At 35.5% G+C, this 18,523-nt stretch overlaps 1 protein-coding gene across 1 annotated transcript; it reads left to right on the top strand.

Moving 5' to 3' along the window:
- The first annotated feature begins 15,310 nt into the window (after nt 1–15,310).
- On the top strand, nt 15,311–17,699 carry FAM237B (family with sequence similarity 237 member B). The gene is made up of 2 exons (XM_036230327.1): nt 15,311–15,546; nt 16,775–17,699. Exon 2 carries the CDS (start codon nt 16,778–16,780, stop codon nt 17,195–17,197), a length of 420 nt encoding a protein of 139 aa, XP_036086220.1. The 5' UTR covers nt 15,311–15,546; nt 16,775–16,777; the 3' UTR covers nt 17,198–17,699.
- The last annotated feature ends 824 nt before the right edge of the window (nt 17,700–18,523 follow it).

Here is an 18,523-nt window from a genome sequence, read left to right as displayed (position 1 = left end):
CCAGCTATCATTGAAGCTTACCTTTGTGAAAACTAGAAATTACCTTTCCTCAGCCTGAGCAGGATCAGCTGAGAATCGCTGGACCGTAACCGCCCCATTTATCCTCTCCCTGTACCCTCAGGCAGTGAAAAATGTACACAGCCACAGTAGGCGGCCCTGCACTACACTTCTAATTTTATAGTCTTTCTTAACCACCAAGACTGTTAATTTCTAGAATCCTTTTCACACTTCTACCCTTCGCTTATGGCAGCGATTATTTGGAAATGCACTATGTGAGAACTATCCCTCTCTGTCTTGATTCCTTTGCTGCTACTGAACCTTCCTCTTCCCCACCAGTCAATAAAGCTGTAATTGTCATTTAACCTATAATGATTAATTAATCAAGACATAAGATTTTCACTATGTAGATGTTTAGTTTAATCTTGATAACATTTGCTGCTATTCGGATTATCTTTACTAAGTCTTATGTCAGAATTGTGTTAAGCCCAATTTATTTTCTAAGGTGTATTTCATATTAGTGAACACAAGTCCAAATTGTTTTCTTTCCCATAATATATACATGGGAAAATGATAATAGCAAATACAATAAAAATGAGAAATTGATATAAAAACATCTCAAAAAATTGAGGAATATTATGTACTATATAACAAAGAAGAAAGCATAATATTACTGAACAAAACATGGTCAGAACCTGAAGTATTTATTCAGCTCTGGTTACCAGATAGCAAAGGAAGCATGAAACTAGAAATTGTCCCCTTTAGAATGAGCATGAGGTGAAATGACCCAAAGTATTATCCAGACCTGATACAGAAGTCATTACTGGAAGAAAATACTACTACTTCTGTCATTGAGAGGACAAGGCCTTCTCGTGGTTGCTCAGAAGATTAAAATATAGGCAAATCATTAAACTTGAGGACACTGAAGAATTTTGCATAATCGAAATGATGGTCCTAAATGTGCCATTGATAAAACTTACAATTTGATTTTAATAATATTTGATTTCAAAAATACATAAATTAGAGTTAATGCTAATGCAAAACATTTTTAAATAAGAATTTTATTTTGGAATAAATGAAACTTTACAGAAAAGTTACAAAGGTAGCCCAAAGAGTTCCCATATACGTTCTTCTCAGCTTGCACTAATGTTAACATATAACCATTTATTTGTCAAAACTAGGAAGTTAATGTTGGTACAATACTATTAACTAAACTACAGACTTTACAGGATCCATCCCTGGACACGATATTACATCTAATCTAATAAACATTGTAGTGTAATTATTTTAAGCATGAGATAAATACATAATTAAAAAATCTAATATGATGTTATACTGTTTAATGTTATCAGCAGACTTAAATGAAAATTGTCTAACTTGATTCTCTACATTGCAGATTATCTAAATCGATCTGTACCTTTTCACCTTCTCTTAATTAGATTCCCACTTTTTATCTATCCTGCTTTTGTTCTGCTTGTCCAAGAGGAATCAACATAAGCAGGATCTGTATGTGAAACTGCTTTTGTTCTGCTTGTCCAAGAGGAATCAACATAAGCAGGATCTGTATGTGAAACTGCGAAAGTAGAGTCTGTCATCAATTTCACACCACTTTCTCTCTGGTGTTCACTAATTTCCCGGAAGTCCCAGGGTCTTCCCCTGTATACCAAAAACTCATTTCCCAGGACCTACAAGAGAACTCCTAATGTAATCTTCCTCCCTCAGCAGGAATCTTTAGTTTCCTTTTTTCCTCTCCTGTCAAAACTTACCTAGTCCATGCCTTGATTCTTGAGTACATTACTAAGGCCTGGCCAGCCATTCTGACTAATTGTGTCAAGATGTTTCTAAGCATTTATTTTCAGTTTCTATCTCTTAATTGTGGAATGAATCAGGGGTCTCAGATGTTCCATACTAAATTCAAGCTTCAGTGTGGAAGATCTTTCATTGTGGGAAATATGTGGAAAGAGGGGTGGCTTCTTGGAATTCTTAGTATAGCAGAACATCACAGCTTACATTGCCTCCATGAGATCCCTTCTGACCTTAATTATTTTATTGATTCTATAACCTGATTGTCATTAGGCTTCATTTACTTTCATACACACAAAATAATAATATAACCAAAATCTCTTGTTCACTGTAATCCTTTATCTATAATGATCTCCAGAGGTGTTTTGTCCCCTTTAAGCAACAGATTTGATCATATTGCTGTATTCAAGGTCTCCTTATGGTCTTAGCATGACTGCTGTAGTTCCAGCCATAGTATTCATGTTCCAGTTGAAAACATTTATGAAGTTGCTTTCATGGAAGTTCTATTCTTATATCTTCCTGCCACTTCAATCTTTTTCTTTTTTATTGAAGAAATGATTTAAATTTTTTCCCCATCTACCTCCTCACCCCCAACTTCTAATAACCACTAGTCCATTGTCCATGTCCATGAATCTCTATTTGTCCTGTTTATTTGTTACTTTTAAGTTTATATCCCACATATAAGTGATATCATGTGATTTTCAACTTTTTCTGTCTGGCTTATTTCACTTAGTATGATTATTTCTAGGTCCATCCATGTGGTCACAAATGGCAGTACTTCATCTCTTCTTATGGCTGAGTAATATTCCATTGTATATATGTACCACAGCTTCTTTAACCAATCATCTATTGTAGGACACTTCAGTGGCTTCCATGTCCTTGCCACTGTGAGTAATGCTGCTATAAACACAGGTGTGCAAATAGCTTTTCAAATATAAGTTTTCAAGTCTTTGGAGGTAAACACCCCGTAGTGGGATTGCTGGATCATATGGTAGATCAATTATTAGTTTTTGAGGAACCTCCATACTGTTATCCATAGGGGCTGTACTAATTTGCAGTCCCACCAGCAGTGTATGAGAGTTCCTTTTTCTCTGCATCCTCTCCAACATTTGTTATTACTTGTCCTGTTGAATATATCCATTCTAACAGGTGTGAGATGGTATCTCATTTGGTTTTGATTTACATTTCCCTAATAGCTAGAGATGTTGAGCATCTTTTCATATATTTGTTGGCCATTTGTATGTCCTCTAGGAAGAAGTGTGTGTTCAGGACCTCTGCCCATTTTTTGATTGGATCGGTTTTTTTGTTGTTGTTGTTATTGAGTCATATGAGTTCTTTGTATATTTTGGATATTAGGCCCTTATCGGAGGTGTTGTTTGCAAATATATTTTCCCATTTGGATGGTTCCCTCTTTACCTTGGTGACGGTTTCTTTTACTGTGCAGAAGCTTTTTAGTTTGATGCGCTCCCATTCATTTATTTTAGCTTTTATTTTCCTTGCCTTTGAGGTCAAATTAATAAAATCCTCATTAACTCCAAGGTCCTTGAGTTTCATTCCTATACTTTCTTCTATGCACTTTATTGATTCCGGTCATATATTCCAGTCCTTAATCCATTTTGAATTAATTTTGGTGTGTGATGATAGACAACCATCTAGTTTCATTCTTTTGCAGGTGGTTTTCCAGTTTTCCCAGTACCATTTATTAAAGGAGCTTTCCTTTTTCCACTGTATGTTTTTGGGATTTTTGTCAAAAATCATGCGCCCAGCCCATATAAACATGGGTTTATTTCTGGACTCTCGATTCTATTCCACTGGTCCATGTGCCTGTTTTGCTGCCAATACCATTCTGTTTTGATTAATGTTGCTTTGTAGTATAATTTGAAGTCAGGTAGAGTGATGCCTCCAGCCTCATTCTTTTTTCTCAGGATGGCTTTGGCAATTCAGGCTCTTTTGTGTTTCTGGACAAATCTGATGATTTTTTGTTCCATTTCTTTAAAAAATTCTGATGATATTTTGATGGGGATTGCATTAAATCTGCATAATGCTTTATGTAATAAGGTCATTTTAGCTATGTTGATTCTTCCAATCCAAGAACATGGAATATCTTTCCATTTCACCTTCTTCGATTTCTTTTAATAAGGTCTTATAGTTTTCATTATGTAGGTCCTTCACTTGTTTTGTTAGATTTATTCCTAGGTATTTTATTCTTTTCATTGCAATTACAAAAAGAATCATTTTTTCCACTGCTTTTTCTGATTTTAATAACTTTGTTATTAGAGTACAGGAACACTATGGATTTTTGAACCTTGATTTAGTATCCAGAGACTTTAATGTATTTGCTTATTGTTTCTAGTAGTGTTCTTGTGGAGTCTTTAGGGTTTTCTATATAGAGAATCATGTCATCTGCACATAGTGACAGTCTGACTTTTTCATTTCCTATTTGGATGCCTTTTATATCTTTCTCTTGCCAGACTGCACTTGCTAGGACCTCCAATGTTATATTGAATAACAGTGGTGATAGTGAACAGCCTTGCCTTGTTCCTGATCTTAGGGAGAAGGTTTTTAGTTTTTCACCATTACGTATTATGTTGGCTGAGGATTTGTCATATATGGCCTTTATTATGTTAAGGTATTTTCCTTCTATACTGATTTTGTTAAGCATTTTGATCATAAATAGATGCTTGTTAAATGTTTTAATCATAAATGGATCTTGTCCAAGGCTTTTCCTGCATCTATGGATATAATCATATGATTCTTATTTTTTAATTTGTTTATGTAGTGTATACATTAATCGATTTGCGTATGTTGAACCATCTCTGTGGCTCTGGAATGAAACCCCCTTGATTGCGATGTATAATCTTTTAAATATATGTTGCTGTATTCAATTTACTAGTATCTTATTTAGGATTTTTGCATCTGTGTTCATGAGAGATACTTGTCTGTAGTTTTCTTTTTTTGTGTTATCCTTATTAGGTTTTGGTATCAGGATAATATTGGCCTCATAAAATGATTGGGAAGTATTGCCTCTTTGATTTTTTGGAAGAGTTTGAGGAGAATAGGTATTAAATCTGTGATTTTTTGGAAGAGTTTGAGGAGAATGGGTATTAAATCTTCCTTAAATGTTCAATAGAATTCACTGGTTAAACCACCTTGTCCTGGGCTTTTACTTTTTGGTAGGTCTTTGATGATTGTCTCAATTTCCATACTGCTAATTGGTCTATTTAGATTTTCCAGTTTTTCTTAATTCAGTCTAGGAAGATTGCATTTTTCTAAGTACTGGTCAATTCCTTCTAGGTTATTTGTTATTACATACTTTTCCATAGTATTCTTACATGATCCTTTGTATTTCTGCAATGTCAGTTGTAATTTCCTTTCTTTCATCTCTGATTTTGTTTACTTGTGTCCTTTCTCTCTTTTTTTTTTTTCATTAGTCTAGCCAGAGGTTTGTCAATTTTTTAACCTTTTCAAAGAACCAACTCTTGTTGCATTTATTTTTTCTATTTTTTGGGTTTTTTTTGTTGTTGTTGTTGTTTTCAATTTCATTTATTTCTGCTCTAATTTCGACTTCAGGCTTCATTTGTTCTTCCTTTTCTAGTTTTTTAAATAAAGTGTTAGGTTGTTTTGGGGGCTCATTCTTGTTTTGGGGGGTAGGCATATAATAATATGAACTTTCCTCTTATGACCACTTTTGCCATGTCCCAAAAGTTTTGATATGTTGTACTATCATCATCATTCGTTTCTATGTATCTCTTGATCTCTCTTTTCATTTCTTCCCTGACACAGTTATTCTTCAGTAGCATATTGTTTAATCTTCATGTATTTGTGATTCTTCCCACTTTCTTTTTACAGTTTCAAAACATTATGATCAGAGAACATGTTTGCCTGAAAATGCTTTCTAATCCCTGCTCCTTTTCCTTGCCTTTGATAATGTCAGTTATTCTTATGTGTTCCTCTCCTGATGGTATCAGCTAGTTCTTGACTTTCTCTTTCATTATTTCTCATTCTTCAGTTTCTCTCTTCTTCCTTCTGATTTATTTCTAGATTTCTGTCTTTGATACCACCAACCTCTTCCTCCATTTGATCGACTATGTTCCAAGCTTGTTATTTCATTTTTCAACTTTTGCAGTGTTTTCTTTATCTCCAGAAGTTTTATTTAGTTTTTTTGAGGGTTTCAATCTCCTTACTAAAGAACACATTCTGCTCATCTAGTTGTTTTTTTCAATTCCTGAAATTATTGATATGAATCATTTCAGATCTCATTGAGTTTTTTCAGAAGTACCATTCCGAATTCTCTGTGATTTAAGTTTCATATTTTTATGTTTGCAACGTTATTTTCTGGAGAGTTTTTTCTTTCTTTCTGAGATACCTTGTCATCTTGGTTGTTTGTGGTGCTTAATGAATGATTTCTCCACCTGGGCATTAATGGAAGTATATTCTGATTTTTTTTCCAGAAAGATTTATCATACAATGGTCCCTAATCTGTTGCAAAGAAGGTGTTTTTCTTTTGGTTTCTAGTAGGTGACGTCTATGCCTCTTGGATCTCTGTTTTAAATAAAGTCTTAATGATGTCTTTTTTTTTTTCCTTATTTATGTTTGATCATACTCGCTACCCTCAGTCTCAGTTCCTGTCAGTGTTAGCGATAGTTTTAATAGCATTTGCTCAGATTTCCCTGGGGCTCCACGGTGTTCCGTCTCAGAGGGAATGGGAGGAAGGGCCCTCTGGGTTGGAGGGTTGGGGCTGCGGTTCAGCCCCAGTTATGCACCATGGCCTGTAAAAATCGGCTGTTGCTCCTCTGCAGTCCCGTCTCACTTCTCCATTTTCTACCCTGATAACTGGGCCCTGCTGCTGGCTGCATGGAACTCACAAATTCCCCCAGGCAGGAGTGTTCACGGAAGACGCTGTCTGAACTCACTGCACCTTCTCCTTTCCCTCTGTTTCTGCAGGGAGCTCCGGTGGCTTCAAGAGGCAGCTTCTTTTTTTCTCCCAGTCCACCGCCTGACACCGAGGGTTCTGACCTGTGGTAGCTCCAATGTACACATACCATGCTCAGACATGCTGGTGTGCATTTTGGATGTTTTTTTGTTGAGTTTTAGATGTTCAGCTTATTGTTGTTTCAAGGGGAGAGATCCGGGGATGTGTCTCACTCTACCATGTTTCTGATGTCACTCGCCACTTCAATCTTGAAAAGATTTTTTTTTTTTAAGCCTGATACATTGCTGTCTCCAACTATTTCACTACCTATATCTCATCCTTTTTTATATTTCCTAATAGGTTCCTTCTTGCTCAGGCCTTAGACTCAGAATATACCCTCTGAATATTTGTTAATTAATTTATTTATTCCTAAGAAAGACAATAACTAGGCTGCTAACTTTTGTGCCATATGAATTACCTGACGTGGGCATAGAGTTATTCTCACTCATTAGCCTTATAATTTCCAAAAGTAACATCAAATATTCTTTTAGTTTTATGCTATTTGAAATATTGTGACCCTGAGAACAATTATAAATAGGGGTCTTATACTCTACAATTAAATCAAGTTCTAGATAAAGGTTAGTGGATTGAACTAACAAGAGCTATATATTATTTGAGTTCTTCATCTAAGTTAAAATGTAGCATTTTCAAAATGAGGGTCTCAGGCCATGTAATTACTGTCCTGAAATAAGAGCTATGAAAAGAAAAAGAAAGTAGAATTATTGCCTTTTTTCCCTAAGGATTTTTGGTTCGTTCATTCATTCATTCATATAACAATTACTGTGTTCTTAATGTGTTCACACACTAGCTATATACTAGAGCACTGCTATGGGTTTTAGAATTACTAAGTAATAAATATCATAAAGTATTTCAAAAATAATGAAAGAAGCAAATTTTAATATTTCTAATACCTGAATTCATACTGAGTGGAGAAAACTTATTCCTATAGAACATGATTTTGCTTTGCTTTTCATGCATCCTGTTTTTAATTTGAAAGATATTGTTGAAAGATTACTTTCTTAGAAATATTTGTAGAAATTCTAAGAAGTAGTCGAATCATATTTTTAAGACTTCCATTGTCAATCACTTGCACTAGAGGAATAAAAATATTTTAAGACACTATTATTATACTATGAGTCATTGATTGCATTCTTCTTTATACTTTTTAAAATCACCTACAGGTATAAGAATGGCAGTGGAATTATCAGAAGGGCCTTTGATAACGATGCTTACAGCAAGAAAAGTAGGTAACATATTCAGGATTCTCACTAACTCATTTTCTTTGTTGCTTATTACTATTCCTTCATAAAGAAATATCAATTTACAGTAAAATAAAATTCTTAGATAATTTCAATAATAATTCAAAATAAGGAAATGTTTATATTAACATATTCATGTATAGTTTAAGTTGTTATTATGACCACATTATGAATTAATCAGCTGAAATACTATTTTGTAGAAAGAGGTATTGGCAGACTACAGTCTTGATGCCTCCCCACTGCAAAGGTAAAACAGTATGCTCTCCCACCAGAATTCTTGGAGGCTCCTGCTCATCCAAATGAGCATAAGGAAAGGGATCGGACACCTCATACTTTCTACTTGTTGGAAATAGAAGACTGGAGAGGTCCAAGAATTTTTGATAATTTCCTTTAACAATCTGAATTTGGGTCTGGCATCCTACTTTAGTATGAAGCATACTCCATCTTGGTATATGAGCTATATATAACTTGTCATTCGTGTCCTGAGATACTCCCTTTTTGGGAAATATAAAATGTGGGACTTGAATTGAATTTGACTAAAACATGAGCACATTATTTTGTATTCTTTTTTGTTTCTCTGTATGATCCCAAACTCTTGTAGTTTCTCAGTTAATTAATCATTTAATTATGGGCTATTAAAGGTGGTGTTAATATGACTTTTTTCTCTTTACAACTTTTCCATTATAATAACTGATATTTATTGGGGATGATATTTCCCACCTCTTTTATCCTTTTTTCCCTTCTGAAACATAAAGGAAATAATAATTCTTTAAGTAAACCTTAAGGGCTAATCTTAGACTGCTCTCTTGTATGCCATTACTTTCACATTTGGACTTCTCTTTATTGAATGTTGGCATTGTCTCTCCAATAGTTAGGAATGATTGCATCTCTTGATTAAAGAAATCATCTCTCACATGAAATTTCATCTTAGAAAAAAAATCTTAATATTGTAATTTTGCCATATAAGACCTTTGACAGAAAATTCTGATAGATGAAAGGTAGTTTCTTTTTATCAAAGAAAGATGGTATCTTACTAGCTGATGAACACTCTTTTTCTTAAAAGAAAATGACATCTATGATGTATGGAAATTACAGTTCACAGAGAAGAAAAACCAATAACTATATCAATTTTGTATTACTTCCTTCTAAGATATTGAAGTATTGCAAGAAGAAAGCAAGGATTTCTTATAAAACATTACTGTAAGTTTAGATATAAAAGGCTATACCAGAAGTAGTACATAAAATTGAGCAATCTTGACCCATTTTATTTACGTGGGCACATAGGAATTACCACTGAGTCAAAGCTATGATCTACTCAGCACCAAATTTTACTATAACAGAAGCCTAAGTTTATTTATTTTTTTTAAAAAAAACTGCTATGCTAGTGCTACTCATACTGTCTGAGGTATAGCCTTTTATATTGAACCTTACAGTAAGGTTTTATAAGAAATCCTTGGGAGCTGACATATTGAGTGACCAACATAGGTTCCATTTTGTCTTTGTAGAAGAAAAGTGTGTCCTTGCTTTACCCAGCTGTCCAGCTTTTCTTTCCGATTCTCTGACCTGCTGACTTAACAATGACTTCGGGCCCACCACCATACACAGAGTCAACAGCTTTCCACAAACATCTTCACAGAACTGTTTATGGTTCCCTATTATTGGCTTTTCTCTACTCTGACTATTCACATTCAGAACTTTGTTTCCTCAGCTTCTCTCACAATTGTGTAAGTTCTAATACTGTAAAAAATCCCGTATTCCATACTATTCTTAGTTTTCTGTTTCCCTAATTGAACCTCATTGATATAATGACTATTTATAGAAAAGATTGTAAGAGTTACCCTTAATTATTCCTCAGTGGGAGATTTCAAAAATCTGTAGGTAAAAGATATTCTTTGGACATGGCAAAGAAGGAGAAGATGTGTGTTTATGTTGGCAGGAGAGGCTGGGTAGAGTATAGCATAGCCTACACCAAGGAATCCCAAAAAATCTTAAATATAGCAAGGAAATTAAAAAGATAATCCAGAAGTCTACCTTCTATATACTTATATTCTCAATGAAGTAAAATTAAAAAGAGAGTTAACTCTCAAAATACGTTCTTTTCTTTACACGTATTTTAAATTCTTTAATAACAATTCAATCTGTACTCTATCCTCTGCTTTTAAATAATCATAATCAGCATTCTTTTTGTAACTGTCCCCTTCAGGAAGCTGGACCATCATTATGGACCCTCAAACTTTCCTTTGACTTCTCTACCCTTAAATTTTCCGTGGTGTTGCCTGGCCTACAGTAATTCCCAATTAGTCATACTTCTATTTTTTTTGGCTGTATTTTTTATCATGTCCAATCCATTTCAGGTCTCCTAAATGGTATAGATAACTCACCAAAAAATTAGATGTAGGGGGCTGAAGGTACTATGTTATTCCGTGATTCTAGCTAAAAATTAACAATAAGGTATAGGTTTGAAAACATATTTCCTCTAACCTCAGAAGATCTAAGCATCAAGTTGTCCTCTATCTTGTACTCACCTGGTTTAGAGAAACAATTGTAGTCTATAAAGCAGTTCCAGAAAGCTTTTAGAATTCACAGATCACCCCTAAATTTAAGAACATAGATCCCAATTACCCCTAAGAAAACCCTCCACATCTTGTAAGAGTGAAAAATTCTCCAGTAAATTAGTCACTAGGGCAAGACAGGGAGTAGTGATATCCTCAGGTGCCAGCTCCCAAAGAGAAGGCGAAACAACAACAACAACAACACAACAACATCACTGCCAGGATGCAGATAACAGAACTGTCTACAGGCCCTGTTTGCTATAAGATTTAAGAGTCTCCCAGAAACAACATTTTTGCACCAGATGATAACAGCCAACTTCTGCTTCTATAATCCGCTTAATGTATAACCAGGGTGTGGTTCTAGGAGATATCCTGTGCAAAGACATATTAATGGCTAACTTCTGCTTCTGTAAACCTGCTTGCTTGTTTGATGTGGTTTTAGGCTTTATAAGCTGCCTCCTCTGAAAGCTTGGAGCTGATTCTCTAGTGGGGAGAATCAGTCGCCGGCCAGCTAATAAAGGCTCACAATTAATCTCAATTGGCTCTGTGGGTCTTAGATTTGAATGCGCCACAACAATCTAATAGGGACACCCCAAGATAGAGCATACTATTCTTATTAGTGTAATAGAGATAAATTTATTAATTGTGGGAGAAAGTCCTAATTACTAATTTGTGAATTTCATAGAAAGAGGATTCTTTCTAGCTGCTTGGGGCTATCATTTGGTCTCTAATATTTAAGTATAGGTCTAAAAAATTAAACAAATAAAAGAAACAAGAAAGGCTACATGGGTCTACCTAATAAAAAGCTACAGAAGAAAGAGGAAGTAGAGAGAAAAGGCATATTGGAACACTGTCAGAGAAGTCTGAGGGGCAGAGAGCTCAGGGTGGAGAAGAGTTAGAGTTTCTGAGAATAGGTATGGTGTTGGAGAAAATTAAGAGGAATGATGATGGCCTGAGAAGGTTTTAAAGATGTGCTGTTTATTGAGAAAGCACTCTTCACTCTCAGTTTGGCATTTCCAATCAGAGATCTATAATACTTTAAATTACTTTTTGGTCGCAGAATGTGTATCTAGTCTAGGCTATCCATGTAGCCTTTCTTGTTTCGTTTATTTGTTTAATTTTTTAGACCTAATACCAGATGACCTAATCCAACCAGAATAGAGGTTATATTCATATATATTAGTTTTCCTTTTGACTTTAGCAGAACTGTTCTTTTTTTTATGCCTGGCATATTTTTCTGTTACTATACCTTATACTTTAGTATTCTGCATTCTTCTTCCTTCTTTCTGTGTTTCCTGGTGTACAGTCTTCTCTTGCTCCTGCACCATGGACCGGCACAAAAAGTGTATAAAGGGATCTGCATCTCTCTGAGTACAGAGCTTCACTTCCCAGAATCCTGATTGGTGCATTCTATTTTCAACCCTTACAGTTTTAAAAAGAAGCAGTAAAGTGTGGCTTGAAGAGATCTAGGGTCTTTGCAGAATACCATTTACAATATTAAGGATGCAACGTAATATCACCTAATAAACCAAAATACATGAAGATGTGACTCATTTTGGAGAGAAAAGACAATCAATAGAAATCAATCTGAAGATGCCCCCGATATTGGAATTAGCAGACAAAGATTTAAAGTAGTTACTCTAAACATATTCAAGGATATAAAAGAAAATATGTATATCATAAATGAAATACAGGAAATCTAGCAGAGAAATAGAAACTATAAAAAAGAAACAAATGCAAATTCCAGACAAAACTATATCAACTCAGGATTCCACAGCCAGTGAAAATGATCATCCAAAAGTGATGGTGAATAAAATACATTTGCAGATAAAAAAAAAATAAGAATATGTTGTCAGTGGACATGCACTACAACATATAATAAATTTTCCAGGCTAAAGAATGTTTATAATGTATGTAGATGTAATGCATTTGAAATTCACAAATTCAGCAAAAAGGATGGGAAAGTGAGTGAAATGAACTCATACCTTGCAAGATTTCTACATTTTTTTCATGAGTTGATTCAATATTAATCCTAAGTAGCCTAAAAGAAGAATATCCTTAAGGATATCTATTGTGAACCTTAAATAAACCACTAAAAAAATAATGCGAAGAGAGATAATGAGGATCCTGGAATACATGATGTTTATACACTTTCTATGTTTTAGCTAAAGATAAAGATAAACTTTTATTTCTTGTTTTTCTTAAAAAATGATGACAAATTATTTTGTACTAATGGCACATTTTGGCAGGAGTGGAGATAAATGATCTTTTTTTAGCTTCTCTCCTGAACTTTTTCTTCTGTTTCAGAGACAGTATTTTGCTCATTATTGTCTCCTGTGTTCCTGAAAAACAATAATGCCTTCTTTCCCTTCAATTAGTCAGCAGTCAAGGAGTGCTTGTTTTCTCTGCAGGGTACTTATTTGTTTCAACTTCATTTCCTGCTCTCTTTCCCCCAAGGTCATTGAATCACACTTTGATAAATACATTGTCATTAAAGTTTACTAGAGGCAATTGCAATGATAGATGTTTTAAATTAATGTCTTTCATTATGAGTCAGAAAGTCAATGAATTAAAAAATAATTTTTTGTAGCTATTCATCGTTATTCAGTTGACATGTTGCTGCTGTGTGTGGAGTGCTCTTCCAAATTCTATGACATAAGATGATAGCAGTATTTCCTGGAGAAACATGCTATCTAAAAGAGAAATAGGATAAACACAAGTATTACAGAACTGCAACTAAGTAACTGCAAGGTAGGAAGCATGGGGACAAATAAATAGGCCACTGTCCTGACTAAAACAGGAAATCTTTACAGGGAACACTGGAGTTCTGAGAGACCTGGGTTAGTCTTGTGGAAAGTTGACAAAACTTCCTAAATGCAGGATACAAAGTAGAAATCAGCTAAAAATATTTATTGAGTGCCCATTGTTTTATATGTTAGTCACTATAAAAACATGAAATATAGTATTTTTATAAGTATGGAAGATCACATGTTCTCACAGAAAAAAACACAACGTATGTAGTAGTAGATGCTAAATATAAGTATAAATGGATGCCAAGTAATGTAGTGAAAATGAACACCTAATTGCAGAAGTAAGGCTAAGTTAAGTGGAAGGGACTTTGAAGTGGGGTCAGAGCCTAAAGTAACAGAAAGGGAGACTGGTTTACAATATAACTCAGAGATTAAGTCGGGGGACAATGTGAATATGATGGGAACAGGATGATCATGACAAGATAGCGATGAATATATTGCTTCTGGTGAAGATGATTAAAAATATTGTGTATATTATATATTTTTAATTAAATTTATGAATTTGGTTAATAACATAAATTTCAAGTGTAAAATTCTATAATACATCATCTGTATTTTGCCTTGTGTGTTCACCATCCATAGTCATCTCCTTCCATCGCAATATATTTGACCCTCTTTACCCTCTTCATCCTCCCCCCACCCCTTTCCCCTCTATCACCATACTGTTGTCTATGTCTCTGAATTTGTTGTTTTCTTAGTTCATTTGTTGCTTTGTGTTTTATATCTATCTCACATATGAATGAAATCATATAGTTCTTGTCCTTTTCCATCTGACTTATTCACTTAGCATGATGTTCTCAATATCCATCTATGTTGTTACAAATGGCAGTATTTCATTACTTTTTATGTTTGGGTGGTAGTCCATTGTATATGTGTACCACATCTTCTTTATTCAATCATCAGTTGAAGGACACTTGGGTTGTTTCCATGTCTTGGCAATTGTGAATAATGCTGCAGTGAATATAGGGATATATATATCTTTATTGATAAGTGGTTTCAAATTTCTGAGGTAGATATCCAGAATAGGAATTGCTGGGTCATATGATAGCTCTATTCTTAAGTTTTGGAGGACTCTCCATACTGTTCTTCATAGCGACTGCACCAATTTACATTCCCACTAGCAGTGTAGGAGGGTTCCCTTTACTTGCATCCTTTCCAACACTTGTTATTTCTTGTCTTACTGATAGAAGCCATTCTAACAAGTATGAGGTGGTATCTCATTATGGTAAAAAGAAGATGCAATGGTGAAACTCAAAAGCATGCAATGCATTTTAAAATATCCATGATCGATTCATGTTGAAGTTTAGATTTAATAGTTGGTCAAGTTAACCAATCCATCTAATTTAACATTATATCCCAACCAAACCCTGTCCTCACTAAGCATATATGTTTTCCAACCTGTGCATTGTTTTATTAAAATTATCTTTAAAGGAACTACCAACGAAACAAAAATGCAAACAGCTAAATGGAAGAAGGTATTTGCAAACGATACCTTCAATAAGGCGCTAATAGTCAAAATATATGAACAACTCATACAACTCAACACATTTTGGAAGTTTTTCTCTGGCTATAAAAGGGCGTGGAGCTGGCTAGGTAGAGGGAGGAGATAGCTTGGTCATGTAGACCACTGTGGAGCGCGAGAGAGGCAGGAGCAGTGCCCAGGCAGGGGTGCGGGTTTGGGAGATGGGGGCGCGCGTTTGGGACTGGGACCGTAAGCAAAGTGAGGGCGGGGACTCGGAAGCAAGGCCACCTACTCTCTGCTCCTTCACTGTCGCTAGAAAAGGAGCACGGCTCGGGCTGCAGAGCCGACTTGGGAGCCCCGCGGCGGCCGCAGCAGAGCCCACAGCGCCGCCCTCGGAGATCCAGAGCCTCCCAGCCAAGCGCGCGCGGCGCCGCGGAGACAGTTCAGCGGGGCGAGCTCAGGGCGCCGGGAGTGCGCTCTCAGTGGGTCACGGAGCGCTGCTTTCCGCCTTTCGCCTAGCCTGGGCGTGAGTTCGTTTGGGCAGCGCATGAGAGCAGGGAGGGCCAGGGGTGGTCCTGAGCCCTCGCTGAGAGCTCTTGTCCCTCCCTGACAGGAGCAGCCCCTGTTCCCGAGGGAGCGCGGCGCACGCAGGACACCGCGCCGGAACACGCGCCTCGCCAGCATACCAAAGGTACTCCATTCCCACGCGCGTTGCCTCTTCTGCATCCAGGTGACCCGACTCCGGGAGTATCACCTGAAAGTCACGGGGTAAAAAATTCTCCCATCCTACTCAGTCCCTCTCTTTTAGAGCTCCATAAAGTGGCCACTGCCAGTTTGGGGACTCTGCACAAGTTTTGAAATGTGAAATGACCTGAATAACCTAAATTTAAGTTAGTTTCGTTTGATGTGCCCCTTTATCTTGGGGAATGGGGGCAGGTAGCGGACGGCGGTATATGGGAATGAGGCGAGTCCCGTCTTCCAGATCTGTCTTCACCACTCAATTCCTCCATCCTAGCTGTCAAGCTTGTGTCAGAGACATTTCCAGGGCCAGCCTGGAATAGTAGCTGTGGCAATTCAAAGCCAGTTTCAGTCCTTAACTTCCACCTATGTACGTTAGGCCGATTTACTGAGCGATGATGCGTTTGTAGGGAAACTTGTGCAAAGAGCCATTAGGAAATCCATGATTTTGCTGAATGTCATTGGCCTGGCATCATGTCACATTAGCTTTATTGTCTTTGTGCTGCTTCATGTACCTATGTTAATCTCTATCCAACTCCTGAATCTGAGGGAAGCCAGGGGTCTCTCCTGGGCATCAGTGCATATAAGTATTTTTCAATGAAAAATGAAAGTTTCAATAACTTTGAAACTTTAAATGGTGCTTGAACATCCAACACCATTTAATAGATTGGTACCATCTCAAATTGAACAAAGCCTCAAAACCTTTTTCTCATGGTTACACATATATAATGGGCTGCATTTGGACCCATTTAGTTGAACTGTGCTGTGATAGGAATCTTGGCTGAGGAGATAGGGCACCTGAGAACTTTCTGAACCATATACTGAAAATTTTTCTAATCTGTAAAAGGAGAAGGTTGGAGCACATGTTTTTTAAGGTTTCTTCCAGCTCTAAAGGTCTATGATGAAATGAATCTATTGCATCTTCATAAACGTGTGTTGGATTTTAGTGGCTCCTGAAGACTGTTTATTAGAATGTTGGTAAACAAGTTGTAATTTTAATATCATTTCAAAGGAAGGTCTGAGAGTCGGCGACTTAGAGAAAAACCAACTAACATAACACATAGTAGGCAAATTTGGCTGGATCAAAAACAAATATATATTTAATTTTAAACAGATTGTTGAGTAATTGAATGATTTTCTCCTTAAGTTAAAAATATATCCCCCCGTTTTTTTTTGTTTAGAATATGGCTTTTGCCATAAGAAGATGGTTTTGCCTACCACTGGGGTGCATGATGCTGATCAGTCTGATTAAAGCAGATTTTGAATTTCAAAAGGGAGTGCTTGCCAGTGTGAGCCCAGGGATTATGGAAGACATTGATCTCCAGTGCTGGAACGCGTGCTCTTTGACACTGATAGATCTCAAGGAACTTAAGATAGAGCACAATGTGGATGCTTTCTGGAATTTCATGCTGTTCTTGCAAAAATCCCAGCGGCCCAGACATTATAATGTCTTCTTAAACATAGCCCAGGATTTCTGGGACATGTATGTGGACTGCTTGCTGTCAAGATCTCATGGAATGGGGAGAAGACAGGTGATGCCTCCCAAGTACAATTTTCCACAGAGAATAACAGGAAGTAGTTTAAATGTGTACTTAAGAGAATAGTAGTTTAGTTTTCTTAAAAACTGAATATTTAATTCTTTTTATTTTTCAAGTTTATCCAACAAGCTAGGAAACTTGCCATATTTTTTCCTAATATGATTGGCTTTTTTGATTTTACTGATTTCATGTTATTTAGAAACCACAGGAGCTCTAATGTACAAACACTTGATTCGGTATGGTCTTAGAATATAGTACATTTTGGTAGATCATTAAAATTATCTTATTTTTCCCCATGAATAGTTCATAAGAAAGCCATTTAACACTGTAATCACATTACATTTGTTGAATAAATTTTAAACATTGGACATTTAGGCTTTTGAAATTAATTTCTTCAATAGGGTTGTTTAAAAGGAGGGAATCTCAAGTAAATATTCTCTTGTAAAGGACTGAATTTTACAAAATATGAATTTTACACTCAAAGGAGAACATGGAAAATAGATCAAGCAAGATGACACCAACCTGAGTTTAACTCTGTCAGTATTTATGAAGTCAAATATTTCCTGTAGTATTTATCGAAATTGTTATTTCTAATTCTTTAATATCGACAAAGGTTGTATTTTTGTTGATGTGCAATTGTCTTATAGCTATTGAATGATTATTTTCCATCTTTTCAGGTAATTTTTAATAGCTATTTATTTTGAAGTCATCTTTGTAAGCATCTTTATTTTAAAGAAAATGGCACCTAAAATGCAAATGCAACATTTTTTAATACAACAATTAATGGAGTAAAATTGTAACCAATTTTACAAAGTAACTTATACATAATATTCACTTTAAAACTGTGCCAAAACTAATGGTAATATTGTTATAAAAGCGATTTTAATTTTTATGTGAATGTACTGTGGTTTCTGATATATGCATTTCATTGCTGAGCCATCTTACATATATTAAAGTATTTTTCTATGCATTAAGGACTAAATTTTTTTGTGTTCTCATTTTTATTTTCTTCATTTTTAAAAGGCATAAAAGTTGAAAATTCAGTAAGAAACTTCATTTTAGTAGTTCAACAGAATTTTTGTCTTTAGATGTTAGCTCATTTTTTTATATTTATTATTTATAGCTCACATCTTATTCCAAAAAGGATATGAAGCTTTAAAGAAATATACCAAACAATAGATGAAATAGATGAAGAAATTGGTGATGGGATATGAAGACAGGAAACTAATATGCAGTTTTAGTTTAGATTAATACTCTAAAATGCATGTCATAAAAAACCTTTACCTTTAATAAAGGGTAGCTGTAAATTTGGTCTGAGTTTTCTACTTCTCAAGGTGAAGAGGGACTCATGAACAGTCTCAAGATCCACAATAGTGATATGAAAAAAAATGA

Source organism: Rousettus aegyptiacus, unplaced genomic scaffold, assembly GCF_014176215.1.
Source record: "Rousettus aegyptiacus isolate mRouAeg1 unplaced genomic scaffold, mRouAeg1.p scaffold_m13_p_13, whole genome shotgun sequence".
Classification (NCBI taxonomy): domain Eukaryota; kingdom Metazoa; phylum Chordata; class Mammalia; order Chiroptera; family Pteropodidae; genus Rousettus; species Rousettus aegyptiacus.
Note: the sequence above shows the minus strand (reverse complement) of the source record. Positions and strands in the feature narration are given on the sequence as shown.

Excerpts from the sequence above, each read along its gene's own strand:
- FAM237B (XM_036230327.1), top strand. The coding sequence starts at position 16,778 with ATGGCTTTTGCCATAAGAAGATGGTTTTGCCTACCACTGGGGTGCATG.